This window comes from Sinocyclocheilus rhinocerous, unplaced genomic scaffold (assembly GCF_001515625.1).
Source record: "Sinocyclocheilus rhinocerous isolate Xijiao unplaced genomic scaffold, SAMN03320098_v1.1 scaffold1563, whole genome shotgun sequence".
In the NCBI taxonomy this organism is placed as follows: Eukaryota; Metazoa; Chordata; class Actinopteri; order Cypriniformes; family Cyprinidae; genus Sinocyclocheilus; species Sinocyclocheilus rhinocerous.
Genome location: NW_015656185.1, coordinates 279,122 through 302,554, shown reverse-complemented (window position 1 = coordinate 302,554; position 23,433 = coordinate 279,122). Strand labels below are relative to the sequence as shown.

Here is a 23,433-nt window from a genome sequence, read left to right as displayed (position 1 = left end):
GCTGCATTATTTTGCTCATTGCGCCCTCCTGTGGCCTCGGGAGACAAGCCAAAAGATTCATTGAGACCTATTTAATCTGCATATAAAACTTTAGAAATTAGATATTTGTTTAATTTTTATTTTGTGTTTGACTGTTAAAACCAAAAATATTTGTTGTTTGTCTCAATAAATTGTTAATTAAAAAATACAGTGGTTAAATAAAAAAAAAAATTTCTATTGCTCTTTGTTTTAAAAAAGGTTATAAAAAATGTCAATAATTATCGATACCGAACGATATGAAACATTATATCGTTGATACATTTTTTAGCTATATCACACAGCCCTATGTTACGGTCTGATTTCATGACTGTCCAATGGTGCTACCAAATAATTTTTTATGATATGACAATTTACATCAATATCTCTTTCTTATATTTTCTGCATTGTGCTCCATAATCCCCTGCTTGTGTTGCAGTGTGATGATTGGTCATGTTAGGACAATGAGGGCAGAGTGCAGCTCTTCATAGCATGAGCATGTGTGTGTTTGTGTTCACACATGAGTTTTTCTGCATGGCTGCGCTCTCCTCAGATGGCCTTTCCCACATTACAGCTCTGTCTCACACACACACACACACGCACAGCCTCACAGGGAACAGATGGCGTCAAATCTGAGGCAGCACACTGCACTCTGACCAGCGAGACATGTCTGTCCTGTGTGAAAACACAAGCAGAACGGTCAGCAGTGAGTACAGCAGACTGTCGTACTTCACAGTACTGCACAGGGCATGATTATATGCTACACATTCTGTCCTCTATGACACTTAAACTAATAGTTAAGGGCTAAAAGATAATTTGCTCTCAAGTTGTTCCAATACTGTATGTTTTGTCTCAAAAGGAGAAAGTGTGCAATTACAAGCCAGGATCCATAGAAAAACATGCCTGAGGCAACATTTCTGAATTGTACTGTACAGCAGTGGCGAAGTTTTTTTTATTCAACTTCACAAGGATAAAAGTGCCCCTAGTTGAAGAAACGCCCATATATACTGTTTGAATGACAGCTTGGTAAATCTGTTGGCGATCAAATAGTCAATATCGCTACTCATCATAAGTACTTGGTTCATTATCAATGTGGCAATGTTTTATGTATATTGTATATATTGTTTATTAGGGATGCACCGATACCACTTTTTCCAGTACTCGCCCGATACCGATACTTTTATTTTTCTATAGTTTAGAAAATGATAATAAAATATGACAAGAACTCAGAGTTAAACTGTGTGAGAACAAATTCATCTTGATAATGTTAGATAACTTTGACAGAAAGGTATATAATAGATTACAATTACGAGTACAGGAGCTCAGTATCGGGCCCGATACCAGTATCGGTATCGGTGCATCCCTATTGTTTATTATTTCGTGGCAGTTCAAAAATGAAATTAAGTGAATTAGTCCATTAAATTAAGTCCATTAAGTGAAGCTAAAAGGTTAATGCTTTATCATGTTTGAAAAGTGCCACCTACACTAAACCATACCCTAAACCTTGTTAACAAAAGCAAACATGCAATAAAAATGCATTTGCTGAAGCAACCGTACAACTTTAGCTTGGTTCTACTTCTATTAAGTCTTTGAGCTCCTGGATTCACCACTCTTGTTTCTTTTCAGCAACTTTTGAGTGGTATCCCTGTTGTGGTTTAGGGTCTTCAGTTCTGTTCAACGGCAGGTTGTCTTTTGTCTTCCTCACTTTCATTTTCCCTCTGGTGCCTATTCTTGTTCTGTTTGGATGATGTGCCCAATCCATATCCATCGCCGTCTCTTAGTAATAGTGTCCATACTTTCTTGCTTGCACTGCGTGAGTAGTTGTTGGTTAGAGATGGATTCCGGACAGAATATTTGCTGGATTTCCCAGAGGTTCCTTGTATGGAAAGTTGGCAGTTTGGTCCAGTAGTTGTTCTCTGTCATTCTTCAACATTCAGAACCATAAAGTAAGGTGGAAAGGCCACAACTTTGATACAGTCTCATTTTAGCGTTATTACTGTATTGGACCGCCACACGTTTTTGCCACTGTTTCAGCTTTAATTGGTGAGGGGTTAGAGTAGTGTCAAGTGAAGTCACCTTTATTTATATAGCGTGTTATACAATAAAGATCAAGTTTCAAAGCAACTTCACAGTAATAAATAGGAAAATAGCGGAATAAATTATAAAAATGTAATCAAATATGAGACTGCTGTAAAGCATCCTCTGCTCAATCTGACTTGTGTTGCAGCCTGGAATTAAACCACATCATGCTGGTTTCGTCTGGCCAGAGGAGAACAGGCCCTGGACTGAACTTGGTTCTCCCAAGGTTGGAGTTTTGGTTCCTTGCCATTGCTGCCTTTGCCTTGCTTAGTTGGGGACGCTTAATTTCTGGCAATAATGTCGGCTTGATTGCACAGACACTATTGGAAGAGAGCTGAACTGGATGATGACATCACTGAATCATCAATGAACTGACTTCAACTGAAAAATGTTGTTATTGTCCTCTTGCATTATTGACAAACTATTTTCCTGTTTGACTCTGTAAAGCTGCTTTGACACAATCAGTATTGTATAAAGCACTATATAAAGAAAATAAAGGTAAAGCAGCTGTAACAAGACAATAAATTCATTATTCAGTTCAAGTTATTTCAGTGATGATTCAGTTCAGGTTAAGTGTTGATGACACACAATTTGCCAATTGTGAAACAAATTGGATTCAGCTATGAAGCAGTTCTACAGAATACAATAGTGTCATTATCCAGCTCAATTCAATTCAAGTTTTGTTCTCATCCAGTAGTGTCAGTGCAGTCAATCAATAACTTTACTGATTATTAATAGTCTTTTAAACCTCAACTAAGCAAGCCAAATTGAAAGCAGCAAGGAAACAAAACTTATGGATTGATGTTATTCAAAATTTTTTGCATCCAGCTCCGTCTGCTTGAAGATCGAGATTCGTTATTCTGGTATTAGGTGGGAAAGGAAGAGTTGTAGTCCGTCCAGCAGGTCAAAACATTTATATCAATGGCCACAAGCATATGATCGCCCCTCTTGGTTGAAACTGTTTTGTGGTCTTAGCTGGTCCTGGCTTGACACGTCCATAGCTGGCCATAGGGATCTATGCCAAGCACTTGTCCAGTCTTCGAGGTATTCACTGAGGATTTGTCCCGAGGGCAATTTTGCAAGGTGAATATATGGTCAATACAACCTCTTGATGAATCTGATGGCTGAGATGATTTCTCCTTTCTTGTGGGGCAACATTAACATCTAGATCAATCTCTGCTTCTTGAATATTAGCCTCTGCTGTTGGTTTTTTATTTTAATTGTTTGTTTATTTAACAGGTACAATACACTAGGCATTGTTTCACACAGACAACAGATGACGTGTACATAGGGCATATAGCATAAAGCTAGTTTACAGCCCTCGTCCCTGGTTAGGCTTTTACATGAAATCAAAACATTCAAATAAAAAACAAACACAATCATCAAGGAACTAAACAAGTATAAGTACACATGTGTATATACAGATAAATATGTGAGTATATGTTACCTAAACAATCAAACAATGGCATATTAACATACCTACACATATGGCACATATGTAACTTTATATAAAGTCACAAACATAAAATGTAAATTATCCTGCGTACAGAAAGAAAATGTAAACTTAACCAGCCTGAATAAGCCTAAGGTACTCAATGTTCACATCGCTGTAGAGATTTCAGCCATTGTTTCAGCTTTGTAGAGAAAACTGTGAGTTCTGATTACAACTTTAAATCTACAGCCATGGTGTTCCATAGATGTGAACCTTTCACTGAAAAGGATGATGACCCACAGTAGTTCTGCATCTCCGAACTCTACAATTCCCACTTACTGCCCCTCTGGTCTTTGCCTCATCACTACTGTTTTTTTGTAGCAACTGACAGATTACATCAGGGGCAAGGCCATATATACACTTACATTTTTATGAATGAAAACTTAAAAAAATTATCAAAACTTAACAAAATAATACTTTTGAAGAATTTGACATTGATGCCATTTCATTGGTTTCTGATCCATTACTTTTAAAGTTTGTTTGTATAATGACATTGCATGCTTAACTGATTGGGAAGCCTGACCCCAAATTATCACACAATAGGTCATATGTGAAAATATCATAGTATGCATAAACATTTGAGCTGCTTTAAGAGATATACATGGTCTTGTCATACAAAAACAGTTTAAATTTTTCTTAATAGTCTTACACATTTTCTTAATATGAGCATCAAATTTAAGTCTACAATGACACCTAAATATATAAATTCACTTCCTTGATTTCCTTTTGGTCTATTTTGATTTTAAATACATCCCTTTGTTCTTTAGTGAAAAACACATTGAACCGGTTTTGTTGTAATTTAAAGTTAAACAGTTATCCTGCAGTCAGATGAGAAGTTTATGCTTTTACATAAATAATTGTGTCATCTGCATACATTTGACAACCAACCTCCTTGCAACTTTCAAGTATTGTTCAGCCACTACCTTTTCTAAGACTTTGGAAATTTCTGGAATAATTAAGATGGTGTAAGGGAAAAGTTGTGGGCTGGTTGAAGTTTTGAGGCAGTCACAGACTCGAGGTGACCTCGGAGACACGTTGTTGCGACAAAACTTAACTCAGAACAGGAAACTCTCAGCGGAAAGAAAAGAAACTAAAGTAAAGGAATAGAAGTAACGAGACTAGATGGTTTTTCTTCTCATCGTGGCTAAGTAGCAGCGGGCGTGCAGGCCGAAGCACGGTAGAACGGTGCTCTACGAATTCAAAGCAGTGGCAAAAAGCATGGCTAAAAGCGATGACTAAAAACATAGCTAAAAGCAAAAGCTAAAAGCATGACTAAAAGCGATGACTAAAAGCTAGAAGCATAATTTGATGGTGTCCTGAGTATTTAAACTGGGCTTTTGGACACATCCCAAATGGTGTTTTGAAACCATCAATCACTTAATTAACCCTCGCATTGAGTTCCTCAATGAGGTTAAAATGTATATTAAATGCACCAGTTCAGCTAGAATCTGGAGGTACTTGCATTGCCTGTGTAAAGGGGTTCCCTTGTCGTCACTGCAGAAAAGGGGGGTTTCTCGAGGTTGTTGATTGGCTGGAAGTTCAGTAGTCGTTGAAGTGATGTCTTGGGAAGCCAATGGTTGGGCGTTGGCTGAAGATGCGTAGTTGTGGGCTGGTTGAAGTTTTGAGGCAGTCACAGACTCGAGGTGACCTCGGAGACACGTTGTTGCGACAAAACTTAACTCAGAACACGAAACTCTCAGCGGAAAGAAAAGAAACTAAAGTAAAGGAATAGAAGTAACGAGACTAGATGGTTTTTCTTCTCATCGTGGCTAAGTAGCAGCGGGCGTGCAGGCCGAAGCACGGTAGAACGGTGCTCTACGAATTCAAAGCAGTGGCAAAAAGCATGGCTAAAAGCGATGACTAAAAACATAGCTAAAAGCAAAAGCTAAAAGCATGACTAAAAGCGATGACTAAAAGCTAGAAGCATAATTTGATGGTGTCCTGCATTTTGGGCATGCATACATGTAAAGACAGTCTTTCTGCCATTCTGTGAAGTAAGAATGTGTTCTGTGAAGACCAAAGAGGTTAAACGGTCTCATAAGGAATTTCAGTCTGGTTCTCGTCCTCTAGGTGGGGGGAAGTCAATCCAAAGAGTTCGTGATCATGGATTTACATGTGATGGTCATGCTGTGCATCTCTTTGACCATCAATCTTGATTACTTGCCCCAAAATTGACAATCTCCTTTCTGAGTTGAAATGATCAGTGTGTTCTTTTGGGTTAATGTTGAAAGCTGTTTGAAGCTGCTAGTTTGTTAGGCTCACTTCAGACTCGTGGCGCCAGTTACTGATTTATGAACATCCTGTTGTCTTGGGCCTGTTTGTGAAATTCGGCTCTTTGGGTTGTTCAACACCAATCTGATCAAATCTTAAATCGTCTGATTCGCTCTGATACCCTACAATGGGTCTTTAATTACACACCTCATCAGTCTCTCCAGACTTAAAAACTGGGGTCACCACAGCTGTTTTAAAATTTTGTGGAAACACCAGTTTTAATAGATACATTTACCAAATGAGCTATGAGCCTTACCAGTGTTTTTTAATAAGAGATGCATCTAAACTGAATATATCCTTAGCTTTTGAACTGCTTAATTGATTAATAATTTTACAGATTTTATCGATCAACCTATGAAATATAAAAAGATGAATTTCTTACTACATCATGTGATAAACATAATTGAAATTTGCTGCAAGTTCTTCTACTGATTTAATAAAAAAGGTATTACATTAATTTGCAATTTCCAAAGTATCAGTACTGACCTTTCCATTTATATTCAGTTTTGTTAAGTCCTTACTTTGACTGAATTTCTGATTAGTTAATTTATTCATACGTTTCTAAATAAGCTATTGCCCTGTGAGTCAGCAAACAACTGCTTGAAATAAGATGACTTTACTTTTCTCAGCTCACTAACCACTTTATTCCTTAAACCTTTAAAGATAAATATATGTTTGTAATTTTGTAGATATATATTTTTTTTAGTGCCACATATGCCAGATTTTGACTTTATGTCCCAGATCACTTTTGCATGATTCACTGTTTGAAAGTATTTAAATTCTCTTTGCTTGCACACTTGCATACCCAAAAATTCCTTTACCAATATGTGGTTTTGGTGACTTTTTACCAAATTTTTCCACTTTAGACATGTTGTTTATATGTGCTTGTTCAATGTGAAGAGCAGAGTTGGGGGCTAGTTTTTGCGAGGCATTTCCCATGGTCTCCTGATCAGATACAAACAAATGATCACTGATTTCCACTTCTGCTGTTCCAGCAATGATTGAATTCTGTTTAAATTCCACGAAGGAGCCACTGTCCTGTGCAAGGCCTGTAGAAGGCCTCACCGCTTCAGCACCATGTGTGTCCACCAGTGCCCAGACACCCTTCAGACCTCAGGCGTTGACCAAATGGGAAACAAAGAAACCACATACAAAGTAGCCATATGAAGACATACTTTTTTTTCTGACGTTGACGTTTGTTTTTTCACTTTGGTCTTGATATTGTTGATCATATCTGTCCTTAATTTGAGATGTTGTAGTTTAAATGGATAATCCATAAGTAGTTTGAGAAACCACAAACAAATCAGCCATATGCTGACATATCCTTTGTCTCCAAAACTGGGGTCTGAAATTCCTGTTTTTCACCAGAAGATTATTGATTTCTTTCTCCTCAGAATAAAACTGTTGAAAAATATAAACCAAACCAGCCAGAATTTGTAAACAAAGCTTGTACAGAAAGTTGAAGAGCAGATGTAGAGTCCAACAAACGGATCAGCCATGTGCAGTCACATATTGTTACTCCCATGTTGTAGTTTAAAGCTGGTAATCCTGAGTTTTTCCATGAATAAAAGTTGATTTCTTTCCTATAAAAGAAATAAAACTGTTGAATGTAGACCAATCCAACCAGAATTCGCAAGAAAGGCTGGTACAAAAGAGTGGGTGTGGAGCCTAACAAATCATCTCTGCTCTCGGCAGCCATCTTGGATCCCTGGTGGTGGTTTATATAAGATTTCACTAAAGTGCTCTGGCCATTGAGCTTCTTGTTCTGCTTTTGATGTAAGAAGTCACCCCTGCTTGTCTGTGATTGAAAAATCAGTTGTTCCTCTATACTTTCCACAGACAATCTTGGTGATCTTATGGCGCTTTTCCACTGCATGGTACGGCTCGGCTCGGTTTGCGTTTCACTGCAGTTTAGTACAGCTTTAGAGTGGGCGGGATTATAGACATGTCGTTAAAGTTGCACCGCCTCTACTGCCATGACATCATCGTAAACACGACACAAACAAACACACAACAATGGAGCAAATCGATGGAATGGTGTTCTTCATTCTCGACATGTGGATGTTTTTAACTTTTTTAGTTCCACATCGTCCCATCAAGCTCTTGCTGGATCAGCTCCTCGGCTGTCAACGAGAGGAACGTCTGTACTTACTCAACAGACCAAGAAACAGGCATTATTTTGTTGATTTAAAAAAGTGCGCTCGTTCGAAACTGTTGTGTTCGTTAAAAAAAAAGTTGTGTTCGATCCTCGCTGGCTGTGATGATTTAATCTAGCGGCTCTAGTGTCTAGAGTCGCAAGTTCAATGACGCAGATAGTGACGATTCTCTCCGGCCAATCAGTGATCAGCAGGGTTTACACCTCACATTTTGGTAACGGTACGGCTCGCTTGGAACCTCAGTCGAGGTAGTACTGAAAAAAGTACCAGGTACCAGGTATCGTACATCCCCCAAAAGCGAGTCCTGCCATGCTGTACGATGCAGTGGAAAAGTGCCATTATACACCTTGCCTTGCTCCCCTTTGTTAACTGCTGCTTCTGCTTGGCTTGTAATATTGTCCATGAAGGCACATGGACAATATTACAAGCAAATAATGAAGAAAATGGTCTTGCCATTTTCTTAATTATTTGTTCAGCTTTCTTATGGCATGCTTCACTGGTTTCAGAGTATGCTTTGACCTGCTCCCACTTAATGTTAAGTTCCCCTATGTCTGGCTGCTTGAGGTTCTCAGTATCTGCTAGAGCCTGGAATCTGTTCTTCAGCTATAAAATAAAAGTGTTCTTCATTCTGGTGTCGCATAGATTCTCCACGGCAAACTGTTGGTATCCTGCTTGGATTCCAGGCTGTGTGATGTAAATGTGAAAATGTATTAGTCTAGAAATCATGCACTATTGTTTAGAGGTCATAGCATAGAATTGTGCAAGGAACTAGATGGAAATAAGACTTACAGTAATTATTCGATAATCTGCCACTGTAAAATAAAAGTTCTTGGTGTTTTACTTCTACAAGTGTTCACTTCAGCTGGAAATTGCAGTGAATTAATGGTATTTTTTTTTTTTTTTTTGAGTTTTGCAAAAAAAAAAATGTAGAAAGTGCCAATGTTTTCCAGTGAGCTTTTACTACATCAACCACACAAAAAACGACTTTTCTTCCAATTCATCTGAAGTCAGTGCTCTTCTGCATACCTACTGTATTCTTATCAGCTTGAGCCAGTCTGGCCATTCTCTTCTGACCTCAGGCATCAACAAGGCATTTTCGTTTCATTTTGAACTGCCGCTCACTGTGTATTTGCCTGTGTATAAACCTACGGTGGTTGTGTGTGAAAAAAATTAAAAAATCCCAGCAGATAAGCAGTTTCTGAAATACTCAGACCAGCCTGTCACTTCAAAGTCACTTAAATCAACTCCTTCCCCATTCTGATGCTCGGTTTGAACTTCAGCAGATCATCCTGACCATGTCCATGGAATGGAAGATATAGATGACAATACTGCATGTTAGCTTGCTTATTTTAACTCAAGAGCATAATATATTAGTATTTGTCTTACACCAATCATTTGACCTTAGGACATTGATTCATCAACTTGTATAGATTACGGTTGTGTGAGGGTTTTGAAGCATCAGCTATGGAGGTCCAGTACACTTGCATTATATGGACTTACAAAGAAGGAATATATTTCTGCAAATCTTTGTTTGTTTTCATTTCAAGTAAGAAAGTCATACATCTGGGACGGCGTGAGGGTAATTGAGTGAATGATGAAACACTTTTAGGTGGAGTATCCCTTTAATTACTTATTGTAAATCAACTTTGAGCTTGGGAAAGGCACTACATAATTAAAACATCATCTTTTTTATTACAACACCCCACAATTATAAATTTCTCGCTGTGACTTGTTTGGGGGACATGCCTCTGTGTTTCCACATTGTTTCTCCGTTGCTCTAATATGGGAATAACATACAGCACTGACTCAAGATGGTGAACCTATCTAGCTGAATTTTGCCACATTTTTTAAAGACTAAAAATCAAATGAAAAGCAAAGTGAATGAATGAAAAGCAAATTTGGAATTTTTTCACTGTGTCTGAGTTGATGTTATTCCTTGACGCTGAACTCACAGGTCTGTTGTTCACCTGTGTGTGTTGGTCTTTGTTTGCATCTGTTTTAGTGAATAAGTCATAGTTTGGCCCTGTGGCTCTTCCAAGAAAAGCTGTCATAAAACGTTTCTGTTTTGGGGTTTAAAGTCATGACAATGAGTTCTCTGAACTGCAGACCAAGCACACACACACAGAGATCATCGAGGGCCCTTGGAAGGGGTTACTTGAATTTGATTCATGTCTCAATTATGTGTATCTGGCAGTGTTGCTGTGGGTCTGCGTGGCACGTGTTCAATCTCACTGTCCTGTGAGCTTTGTATCAGCGATTGAACTAAGTTCAGCTCAAGTTATTTTTTGTCTCAATATTCATTCAGTGACATGGATGCTGAGGCTGGTAATGACAGGATTTCTGAAGCCGTACTGATGAACACAAATATATATATATTTTTTTAAATGGTCTACGTCAAGTTCATTAAAGACATGTTAACATGAACAGAGCCACTGAGTCAGATCTCAGATTGAGCTCTAAATGCTTATTGATCAAAGTCAGTTGTTAGCTCTTACCATAGTTAACTCTTTCCATAGACCTGCAGATGGTCTGGGCAGAAAACAATTCATGACTAAGCTTACGAGTGTTGCTTTGATGGTTGGAAAAATCCAAATGTATGAATTGGCTATTCAATTAATAAGCCTGAATTAGGGCCCAAAAACCAAGTTTTTTTTCTTATTATCATTATTCTGGTGTAGTAGATACATTTTTGCCACCTTATCTTGAACTGGGGGTCCATTTTTGTTCATTTTGGAGGTATTTTCGCCTCAAGCCCCCATTAATTTCCAACCCCGGTCAAGACGCACATAAACATGCATGCAATCGTGCACACATTACAGAAATGCCTCTGAAGGGCTGAAGGAACATAAATGTAGTATTACGAGAGTAGGGTTGATGAATGTTCTGTAGTCTTAAAATTTAAATCTTTTCACATTGTGTTAAATAAAAGGGTCAGTGAAACACTGCATGAGAGACTGACCTCAATAGACATGCAAAATAACCTATAGGATGGTACGTGTCTGTAGGCATTTCAAATACAAAGTTGGAGGAAACTTGCTGAATGCAAAGCAGAATGCATATATGCAACATGTTGATAATAAAGACTCAGTAAGGAAATCTCTAAAAATGAATTGTGCCACTGATATGATCATTTATTTTGCATGTTTTCTGCATTGTCTAAGCAATACTATTCACCAAAGCTAATTTAGCAAATCAAGTAAATGTGATATTTAAATGATTAAACAAAATTAATACTACTGACTGCAGATTGCACAGCACAAAACCCCAGATTGCAGGCCAGTTCGGAGCATTTTGCAGCAAACAGCAAATCACTACAATCTGACATGCTTTGCTGGGCCTATATTACTGCTACAATGATCACTGGAAGATGTATATCCTTATTAAATGAAATTCTGTTCACACCAGCCTTTTTGTGCTGGTAAGAGGAAAATGCGTCAAGCAAATATCGCCACCGTTTGAAAATGCACTGCATCCATTTGCATAGAAAGGCAGTTTGCTCAGAAAATGTGAAGCGGTGCTGTGACATTGCAGCTGGTTAAAGCAACTGTATGTAAGGGTTTTTACCTTGAAATATTAGTTTCAGAATAATTCCGAATGGCACACTGACTAATAGTATGACGAATGGCTTCTGTTTTTTCCAACGCTGCACCCCAAACATCTGTTCTGGGAGCGTGTAAGTTTGATGAGCCGTAAAGCAATCTGTGGAAAGGGCGAATTGCTTTACGGCAGAAACAAAGGCAAAAGGAACATCTAGTATCCGCTGTAACTAATACATAGATATATTTATGTGAATTACACTTACTTCGCAGTAGGGGGCTTCAAAGTTGCAAAAATACGCAGAACTACATACTGTGCAGTACGAAGGGTGAGCCAAATCTGAAGTTAAGTTATCGAGCTCTGAAGATGTATTCCCTCATTACAGCTCATGAATAGAGGTTGAGCAGTCAGGGCCATGTGACTTATCGTGCTGCTCATTCGGTGTGGGACATTCATGTATGTGGTTGCATATGTTCAGAGGTATGAGGAAGCACAGCGTGAAGCAAGTGTGGTGATATGCTGCTTCAAAGAATGTCATATCTGATAAAGTGTCATTTCCTGTTAACTGCTTCTGGAAAAACAGACTAGCATTTAACAGATTTCTACTGAGGATAAATTAGTTCTGTCAGGACCACTATCGTCAATATAACTTACGATTAGCATACATTTTAGGTCGGGGGAATGGTTCTGCTCTGGGCAAACACTCCCTGCCCATCCACGCAGCCTAGCATGGATAGGAGCAGGGAGAGCAGAATACCCCCCCTAGGGTAACAGAACAGAACCAACATCAATGATAAATGTAGCAGATACCATTAATGTTCTACGTGATTATTTTAACAACATGATTCAGTGGTCTGACTCAATGATATATTCACTGCCAAGTCCTGACTGGACGAGAGGAGTAGATGGAGGTGGATGATTAGTTCCTGAGCGAAGCGATAGCTGCTGAATAATGACTGAAGGGACCTTATGAAGGGAATTATGATTGGTGTCGTGATCCTATAGGTAGACGTGGATCAGCTGAGTGTCAGCTGATGCCAGAACTATCGCTACGCTCCATTTCTCTCTGTCTCTCTGCAATAAACAGAGGCCTAATCTCCATTATAGGAAGAAGTAAAACATCTTCTTCAGCTTCTGTCTCCCGTCATGGTTGTGTGTGTTGCACTTAAATGAGCATGTATACAATGTCGATTAAATTGACAAATGACTTTCTTAATCCTTGTTCATTTTCATTATTATAACAATCTTCAGTATAAAGAGCCTCACCTCTTAGAAACATCTGCAACACCTCAGTCAATGTCACTAATGATTTGTTTTGCAATCTAAAAGTCTTTCCACTTTCATTTACTTTCTCCGTTCACAAAATTGAATATGAATAATCGCATTTAGTCTTCCTTTAAAAGACAGCTGTAATTGATTGATTGCCCATTGTTGCCACTGTTTTGTCTCAACTATTCACTATGGTTTGCTAAATAACTTTGCCAGTGGTGGCAGGTATTTATATTTGCATGAGAGTAAATATAGCATTTTGACAAAGAACTGTAGATATTTTCCAGAATAATGGTTTGCTAGTTGTTGCACATATTTGTAAATATATAGGCTGCAGGTTCTCCAGTGAAAAGCTGCACACTTCTGGCAACCATATTGTTTGTTTGTTTGATTTTGCAAGGGTTTTAAAGTTTGATCTTTGTAGATTTGTTTTCTGGGAAATTCGTATCTTTCTGAGGGAAGCGGTGTCATTTGCCTTTGCTCTTGTTCAGTCTGTTGTGTGTGGTGTACTCTGTGTCATTCTGTGGTGAAATGAGCCTTTTTCTCTTGGCTAGAGTGTGTCCTGTAACAACAGCGGTTAGAGTTTCACACTCTGCACTTTTACCCTCTGTCTGAGAGACAACAGAAACTCTTTTTACAGTATTTGTGTTCCAGCGCAGTAATGATAATTCCTCAAGCGGTATTTGTTCTAAACCATTAACCTAATGCCGAGTTCACACTGCACGATTTTCAAAGACGTCGCATCACTGTTGGTTTCACACTGAACGACTATCTGGGGTAGCATTCAGTTGCTGCTGCTGTTTACACTGCAGGATGGATCGGCGACAGGGGGTTTCACATTGCATGACTTCACAATAGGAAGAATCGGCCGACAGCTCTGTCTGGTGCAGGGTTGCCAGGTTTTCGCTACAAAACCCGCCCAATTACTACTCAAAACTAGCCTGAAAATTGCCCAATTGCTTTCGAGGGGGTCCCCCAGTAAAAATCGCGTTCGGGGGGTAAAATAAATTTTTTTTGGCGGGGTTCTCCTGGTACAATTCACATTCCAGGGCCTAAATATCATGTTATTGGGGTCGCTTCAACCTGCTGACATAAAAAACAACCGGCGGCAATCGCGGATTTGGCAACACTGGTCCGCAAACTACGTTTCATATAACTCCTCCCCGAACTTCCCGCTGCCCTGTATCTTGGTCTCTCATTGGCTGTAGGTCATCGCCGATGTAGTTTTCAGTCAGAAACCATTGCACACAGCGAGATTGTGAATCGCCGACAGCTCTAGATATTTAGCATGCCAAATATTTCACGGGCGTCTGCGACCTGTCGGCGATTCCCTCAGATCGCGTCTTTGATAATTCACACTGTGTGATTGTCACTCGCGTGAACGAGCACCGATTTTCCTCCGATTTCGGGCATTTGTCGGCGATTTCGCAAAACCTGTCGGCGAGTGAAAAATCGGGCTAAAATCGTGCAGTGTGAACTCGGCATAAGTGTCCTAAGTAACCTAGGTGTACTTTCTGTGTTTGGTAAACTTCATACTTTTTAAGATTTCAAAAAAGTCTTTCTTACATCTTTCTGCATACAGAACAGTGATAGATTGATCTTTTATTTCTTACATGTAGCCTGTTAAAGGGATGGTTCACCCCAAAATAAAAAAAAATCCTGTCATCATTTACTCACTGTCACGGGCTTTTAGTCTTTCTGTTGTTATTTTCATTATCATGGTCTTTTAATTTGTTTTCAGTAGTTTCCTGTGGTTATTCATTTGATCTGCACAGGTGTTGGTCATTATTTCCCTCATTTGCCCAGTAATTAAGTTGCTGTGTTTTCACCTTTCGTTTGTCTGGTATTGTTCGTGTGTAACACGCTGTCTCGCATGTGACTTTTCTATTATAAGTTATTTGTTCTATTTTTATCATCATCGTTAAATCTGTATAAGTTTTGTTCTTCTGTTGAACACAAAATATATTTTTTAAGAAGGTTGGTAATCAAGCAGTTGACAGTAGCCACTGATTTCAGTAGCATGGAAAAAATACTATGGAAGTCAATGGCTACCGTCAACTGTTTGGTTCCCAACATTCTTCAAAATATCTCCATTTGTGTTCTTTTCATTGTGAAATGAGTAACAGTACTGCCAGGCTGCTGTTAAGTCTGATATGGACTGTTCTTTCCCTCATTAACAGCATCTTACATGTTTACAGATTCATAAAATAATCAGCACTGAACCACTCAAACTCTTGAGACATCAGAGATCTTGTTCAAATAAACCTCAGTCACTTGTTTCCAGTGTGTTTCTAACTTCAAGCACTGCACAGCCAGAAACAGCAAATAGGGTTAGTTTAGTGGTTTGATGTCAAGAATCTGCAGAAGTTCATAGAGAGTAATTTTGTGCAGCTTAGTTTTAATAAATGCCCTTTTTACTATTTGCATTTTATGCATTTTGTAGAAGCTTTTACACGAAATGCAGGACATTTACACATCCAGGAGTTCTAGCATTCCTTCAGAATCAAACCCATGACCTTGGCATTGTGAGCGTCGTTCTCTTTTATTTCAGAATTATTGTGTTCCAGTAGATCAACAGAATTTTGGTTTTCTTTAGCGTGAACCTTTTAAGTGTATGCCATGCAAGCTAAAGTGCAAAACTAGTTTGTTCAGATCAACCCTAAGTATGAGAAAAAAGTAAGAGCAAGTCTACCAAACACCAATAATAACATGAACGGTTTAGTTTAGTTTTTGGTACTTCTGCTGTGCCCAGTGTTTAATGCATATCCTCATTTGCCCTCCTCTGATGAAGACTGTTTTCATGCATTATGTAAGTGTAACTCTCTCATTCTGCATGTCTCCTCAGCCTCTGCTGCTCCAAACCACTCTGGAACGACTCCGATATCACAAAGAACAAGGTAGGCCATGGAAAATTTCATTCTGAGCCACAGAACAGAGGTGTTGTCAGAACACAGGAAGGATTTTTTTATGATTACTGCATTAATTCTGCTGTGTTCTTATTTGTTGTTCTTCTTTTGACTTTGTGTGTCAGATATCAGCGAGTCCGTGGATGACAACAGCATGATGTTGGAGGCCTAATATACAGCAGTATGTCAGGTAATGTAAAAAATAAAATAAAAAATCGCAGCACTTCACCTGTATCGTCTGCATTGGCAGCTCCCTTCTAAGGCAGAATCCCATCAATTTTTTTTGTCTTTATCCATCCATCCATCCAGTACAGTCCAGGATGGCATTCCACCATCTTTGCTTTAAAAGAGAAAGGAATGATTGGCATCTTGTTAGTTTCTCTGTTCTGTTTCATATGAGTAAAGCATGTTGCAGGTTAGTTTGTTCCAGAACATTCATTCTGAGTCATTGTGAAGTGTTGACAGATTTGTTACTGCAGTAAAGTAATACAGGATCGTGCTTCTCAGCTTGTTTCGGGTATGTAGCTACGTACAGTTAATAATTCGGCCTGCGTTTGCCCTATTCAAAATAAGTATATTAATGTACATTTGAATCAAAATCAATATTGGGAAATACATTTGGGGAAATAATCAACTATTGTAACAAATATTAAAACAAATATTATTATCGTAGTCATGCAGCAATATGAGAAGCACACAAAAAAGGAAAAAAGAGTCAACTATTAATTACATGTATTTTTGAATGAAATGTTTTTCACAAAGTGTAAATGTGATGTTCCTTTATAATTTAGGAGTGCTCATATAATGCCTAGATTGGCTGCTCAGATCAGTGTAGCTTTATGAACAGAGCTATTATCAGTATTATATCAGCTTATGGTGGAGGTAACACTTTAGATTAGGGAACACATATTTACTATTAACTATTAAGAGTTTTTCCTCAATAAACTCCTAATTTGCTGCTTATTGAGAGTAAGTAAGGTAGTTGTTGAAGTAGTTATGTTTAAGCATTGGGTAAGGGATCTAGAATATGGTCATGCAGAATTAGGCTTTATAATGTGCTTTACTAATAAACGGCCAAAATGCTAGTAATATGCATGCTAATCTAAAGTGCTTTCCTGATGTCTGTTGTATCTAGTTGAAGTCTAATAATAAAAGAGAGAATTATTCATTGAAAACATTTCAGCAATATCTGACATTACTTTGACCCAGTTCCTACCTGTGTGTTATCTAAAGTGTGAATGAGTGAGTTCCGTCATCACAGAGTTTTCTGTGTGTTTAGCAGTGCTTAGATTGTGATCTCTGAACTGAATCATGTCTGACTTTCAGTGTCCTAATTGCTTTATCTTTTGCATTTTCTTAAAAAGAGATTCAGCACTGCCTCAGATGGCATGTTCACTCAGACACAGAGGCTGCATTCGAAACCGCATACTTCCCTACTATATAGAAGGCGAAGAAAAGCTGTAGGTGAACGAACAAGTATGTCCGAATCCTTAGTATTCGTGAAAGAGTAGGCGAGAATTACCTGCATGGTGTACTAATTCTCATGAGATTCGGACGAGCGTATACTTGTGTCGCGTCCAAATATGCCTACGTACCTACTACATACATAGTAGGAGAAAAGAGTACGTGAAGAGAGTAGTATGTCCGAAACCACAGTATTCATAAAGGAGTAGGCGGGAAATCCCCGGATGTCCTACTGCTTCACTGAAGTGCTCATCGATGGACACTTTTCTATCCCAGAAGCCCACGGGAGAGGATACGTCATCATCGAACAGAGCGGAGAACAGCGACGCGGGTGTTTACAAATGTGAGTATTATAAACCAAAACACGGTCCCCTGTGTTAAAATCACATTTGTTGAACTACTCTAGAGTAAACTTGAATTGCTGAAGATGTAAAGATGCTAAATATTATAATATATTTGTGATTTTGCTGTAAAAACACGCTTTATTATGTATAGCGAACAGGGGAGCTCCAGTGAGCACACTTACGTCTCCAAAGTGGATTTACATAAACCATATACATCTTAAATATGTCTATTTAACATCTGACAGGAAAATGTTCTAAAAGAATTGCAGATTAGCACATGTGTGCTATTATAGTAGAATTCACTTTTGTCAACACTGCTTTAGAGGAATGTAAGTAATGTAAATAAACAAATCTACATAAAGTAACTAAACATAAGTTATCGATTTCATTTGTCCATTAGTACTACTAATAAATTGAGGAGCGTTTGTGTTGGATAAAAGCGAGTGAACACATCAGCAGCTACCTCACCATGTAAATGCAGATAAATCACAGCGGTGACTTGACTCTTGTCTGGATGTTACAGGGACAGAGACACATGTGTGTTTATCAGGTGCAGAGTTACTGATGAAGGAATGCTGCCATCAAAGGCTCTCAGTGAGTACACTGCAGAAATGAATAAAATATCTTTTTAAATCTTAAGTTGTAGTTTATTTGAATTATTGCAATTTCAAACAGAGCTATTACAGCACTTTTCTGATTCTTGATTTCTGTGCATTTGCTGCAGAGCTTTTGCGGTGGCATTTGTGGGGGGAAAAAAAGGGAAAACCTGAATCAAAAATATAAAGTAAGATCATTTTGTTACTTCTAATACAGAAATCAAATGGCATTGTGCTGTTAAAATGATTGCTTTTCTATTATATTTGTGCATTTTTGTGGGATCTGAAATGTCTGCAGACTGTGGTCTCTTCATCCTCAGTGACCCCAGAGCCAGCGAGAACATCTAGAGAAAGACTAAAAGACATTGAGGATGTGAGTTTGGTCAAGTTTGTTCTGCTGGTTTCTGTTCATACAACATCAGTCAATGGAGCTCGAGTTTCAGAAGCTTCAAAAGAATCATCAAATAATGTCATGAAGCTTCTGAAAGTCAGTCTCCATTGAGCTCTTATTACAGAAACAGAGCTCTTATTACAGGGACCTCAATCCCCCTGCAGCAACCTGGAGTAAAGGGCCTTGCTGAAGGACACACTGGTGACGAACCAGCAACCTGCTTACCAGCTCAGTGCTTTAGCCCACTACACCACAAAAGTAATGAAGCTATTAGGGCTGTCAAATTTCCTCAGGAGAGATGCCAAAAGCTTTTTTCCCCCTAACTGAAATTATGCATTTTAAATTAGAATATAATTCGAATATTGATAATATTTTAGTAAAAAATTCGAATTGAGTTTTTCAGCCATTTTGACAGCCCTAGAAGCTATAACAAAAATTAGCATGTAATTGTAAACATATGAAATGAAATTTGGAAGAAAATGGAAAGCTGACAACATGAATTGTAAAACGTTTTAACCTGTGTAGATGTTTTACAGGCAGTCGTGCTCATGGAGAGCAGGCACACGAATGTTTGGAGCTACACAGCGGCAGCCAGATTGTCCCATATGTGTTCTTCATCATGGTCTTCCTCATCCTCTCTGTGCACTCAGTCAAGATCAGATTCAGTCTGACTGCAGCAGCGATGGTCGTGATGGACGGCAGAGACAGGGGAAGGTGGACACGGTGGTCAGCTGCAGAATTGACACAGCTGTGTTGAGATGGCAGTAGCATGTGGGATTCACCGCCTGTAAATATGTGATTATTAGAACAATAAGTTTGAATAAAGCTTTGTTTCATGTATTGTTGACTTGTATATGCATGTATTTATTGTGATGGTTACTTTTATTCATTCTTTTACTAATTTATTCATGTTTCCTGTTGTTGTCAGTAAATAAAATAAAATAATTTAATTAACTTGTGCATTAATTCGTTGCTTGACTGAAAATTGAGATGTATTCACCTTGGCTGCGTTTGTCCTTTCAAAAACAAAAAGGAAAGCAGTAAAAAAAAAAAATAAATATATATATATATATATATATATATAATTACATACAAGCTCATAAATTATAATAATATTAAATAATAATAATAAATATACTGGGTTTGCATACATCATAGAATGAGATCATATACACAGAAAAAAGCACAGTGGCAAGGTTAAATATATTTGAATAATCATAATATTCATATAATCATAATGCATCAAAAAATTGCAGTTGTTGTTTTTGTTATTTATATGCCTGAGGGATGAAACGAGAGATAAATTCAACAAGAAACAGAGGAAAACAAAGGAGATTCAAGCCGGTTTTGCTAGTGGGTGAAAAAATGCAAAATTAACAACATATACAAGAGATAACGATTTTGGGTTTTCGTAATAAAAATATATATTTAAGGATAAAACTGTGGGTCACATTAGTAGGGTTAAAAATATAAGAACTTAAATCAACCCAAAATTGATTGGTTATACTACAATCACAAAATAAAAGGGCAGCTGTGTCTTCAACAAGACCACAAAATGTGCAAATTTCATCAACATCAAAATATTTACAGATAGATGAATTAAAACTGTCGCTCGTATCTTTTAAGTTGTTGCGCTTGTTATAACGTCTTAAGTTCATGATAATGTCAACATGGCGGATGAAGTCCTGATCGCATTCATACTTAACGCGACCAGGCTATAGAGTACGGACTCTTTTAGCGCTCGTTAAGTAAGTACTCATTGAGTATGCGGTTTGGAACGCAGCCAGAGATACGCTGATTGCTGGCATTCTCATCCTGTGATGTACATTGTGATCTGTTATTGTGCCATCACATTGATAATTCTGACCACATGATCCTGGACGACAAGAGTACCAATAAGAGCAAAATTAAGTCTCTTTTTTTGCCTTGCTGTCTTCAGGGCTCAATAATAAATTTTTGTTTGTTTGTTTTGTTTTCTAACCAAATCAGATAGTTACGATTTTAACTTGTGGCCATATTTTCAGAGCTCATACTGAGATAATAATAAAAAATATATATATATTAACAACATATACAAGAGATAACGATTTTGGGTTTTCGTAATAAAAATATATATTTAAGGATAAAACTGTGGGTCACATTAGTAGGGTTAAAAATATAAGAACTTAAATCAACCCAAAATTGATTGGTTATACTACAATCACAAAATAAAAGGGCAGCTGTGTCTTCAACAAGACCACAAAATGTGCAAATTTCATCAACATCAAAATATTTACAGATAGATGAATTAAAACTGTCGCTCGTATCTTTTAAGTTGTTGCGCTTGTTATAACGTCTTAAGTTCATGATAATGTCAACATGGCGGATGAAGTCCTGATCGCATTCATACTTAACGCGACCAGGCTATAGAGTACGGACTCTTTTAGCACTCGTTAAGTAAGTACTCATTGAGTATGCGGTTTGGAACGCAGCCAGAGATACGCTGATTGCTGGCATTCTCATCCTGTGATGTACATTGTGATCTGTTATTGTGCCATCACATTGATAATTCTGACCACATGATCCTGGACGACAAGAGTACCAATAAGAGCAAAATTAAGTCTCTTTTTTTGCCTTGCTGTCTTCAGGGCTCAATAATAAATTTTTGTTTGTTTGTTTTGTTTTCTAACCAAATCAGATAGTTACGATTTTAACTTGTGGCCATATTTTCAGAGCTCATACTGAGATAATAATAAAAAATATATATATAAATTAAAGCTGCAAGCAGCGTTGAAAGGGCCCTTGCACCCGGAGCCACCTCCACCCAGTGACCTCAGGAAAACAGTGAACGGTGGGCAATATGCATTTAAAGTGGTAAATATAGGAGGAATATGTCAAAGTCATTTATATGTGCCTGCTGCCAACTGAATATTGGCATGTAGATGTCTTCAGGCCAGCACTTTTATCAAACGTGAAGTTTGGTTCAGATTGAACATGGCATGCTTGAGTTAGTGTAAAACATGACATATTTTACATATCCTGTAAAATCCTGACATATCCTGTTGACAACAGATGGCACTATTATTATAACTGAATATTGGCCTTCAGGCCAGGACTCTTACCAAACATGTGAAGTTTGGGGCAGATTGGACATTGCAAAATTTAGTTAGAGTAAAACATGACATTTCCTGTAGCCAACAGGTGGCGCTATAAATTATAACTGATTATTGGCATGTAAATGTTTTCAGACCAGGACTCGTACCAAACATGTGAAGTTGCATGTTTAAGTTAGTGTAAAATAAGTAATTTCCTGTTGCCAGATCGGACATTGTATGGCTGTGTTACAACAACTTCCATGAACAACATGTTCAGTCTGTACCAAACTTCACTTTTTGATAAAAGTCCCGGCCTAAAGACATCTAACTGCCCACATTCAGTTATAGTCATAGCGTCACCAGCTGGCAGCAGGAAGTTTGGCACATATGAAATGAAAGTGACGACAGTGACGTGACGTGGCCAAGTATGGTTACCCATACTCAGAATTAGTGCTCTGCATTTAACCCATCCTAAGTGCACACACACAGCAGTGAACACACACACCGTGAACACACACCCGGAGCAGTGGGCAGCCATTTATGGGGAGCAGTTGGGGGTTCGGTGCCTTGCTCAATGGCACCTCAGTCGTGGTATTGAAGGTGGAAGAGAGCGCTGTACATTCACTCCCCCCACCTACAATCCCTGCCGGTACGAGACTCGAACTAGCAACCTTTGGGTTACGAGTCCAACTCATATATGTGAATATACTATAATATACTATATGTGAATATACTATAAATGATATAGCCCACCGTTCACTGTTTTCCTGAGGCCACCAGGTGGAGGTGGCTCCAGATGCGAGGGCCCTTTCAATATATATATTTACATATAAATCTCTGATTTCTTCTGGTTTCCTGTAACACATAGACGGTGCAGTTGAATTGACCTCAAACCTCTCTCACACTGGCCCAGGGCCCTCAGACCCATCCTTATTGTCGAGTCTTGAAGTTGCTGTTTCCCAAACTGTGTGTTTGCAAGCTGTTTCTCTCTCCCTTTCTCTATTTGTCATTATAATAAAGTAAAATGTGCCTCTCCCATTTATTTTAGAGCAAGCAGACAAATGCACCTCCCGCTGGAAAGATGAGCCCATGCAGAATGGTACAGTAACACCCTCCATCATCCATTTATCTATCTCTCTCTTTCTTGTGAAGTGCTGCTATATAGTGGGTGTTTCGTGAGGGAATACAGATCATCATGTCAGAGATGGAAGAGTGTTAAAGGGTTAGTTCACCCCAAAATGAAAATTAGGCCATAAATTACTCATCCTCAAGGCATCCTAGGTGTATATGACTTTCTTCTTTCAGATGAATCCAATCGGAATTATATTAAAAATTGTCTTTCATCTTTCAAGCTGTTTCATGGCAGTCAGCGGGTGTTGCATGCTTCAGTCCAAAAGAAGTTAAATAAAGTGCATCCATTCATAATAAAAAGTGTCTCACACGGCTCCGGGGGGTGAACAAAGGCCTCCTGTAGCTAATCGATGCGTTTTTGTAAGAAAAATATCCATATTCAAAACGTAATAATAACTTTAATATAGCTTGCGCCAACAGTTGTACACTGGAAGCAGCTCGGGGCGGATGACGTATGAGGTCAGCGTTGCGCATGCGCCGGTGAGTCACGTGAAAACCAACGTTTGTTAACAGGAGCAAAGGAAGCAAAGTTTCCTTACTTTAGCAAAGGAAAACCAGTCTCCTATTGGCTTATATCTGAATCCTCTGACATTCTTCTTTACAAATCCTCGTTTGGAATTCTAATTAGTGACCATTGTTTTGTTTTGATCTCTCCGCTGCGCTTCCGCGTTCGTCACTTCTGAGCGGCGCATGCGCAAAGCCGACCTC

At 38.4% G+C, this 23,433-nt stretch overlaps 1 protein-coding gene across 1 annotated transcript in view; it reads left to right on the top strand.

Moving 5' to 3' along the window:
- LOC107719848 (thyroid hormone receptor beta-like) overlaps positions 1-23,433 on the top strand; it is a 157,696-nt gene that overhangs the window by 83,803 nt on the left and 50,460 nt on the right. The window contains exons 4-6 of the mRNA XM_016527387.1: positions 15,665-15,716; positions 15,851-15,915; positions 22,643-22,693. Coding sequence (XP_016382873.1) covers positions 15,909-15,915; positions 22,643-22,693 — 58 coding nt within the window. The 5' untranslated portion in view covers positions 15,665-15,716; positions 15,851-15,908. The remainder of the gene's footprint in view (positions 1-15,664; positions 15,717-15,850; positions 15,916-22,642; positions 22,694-23,433) is intronic.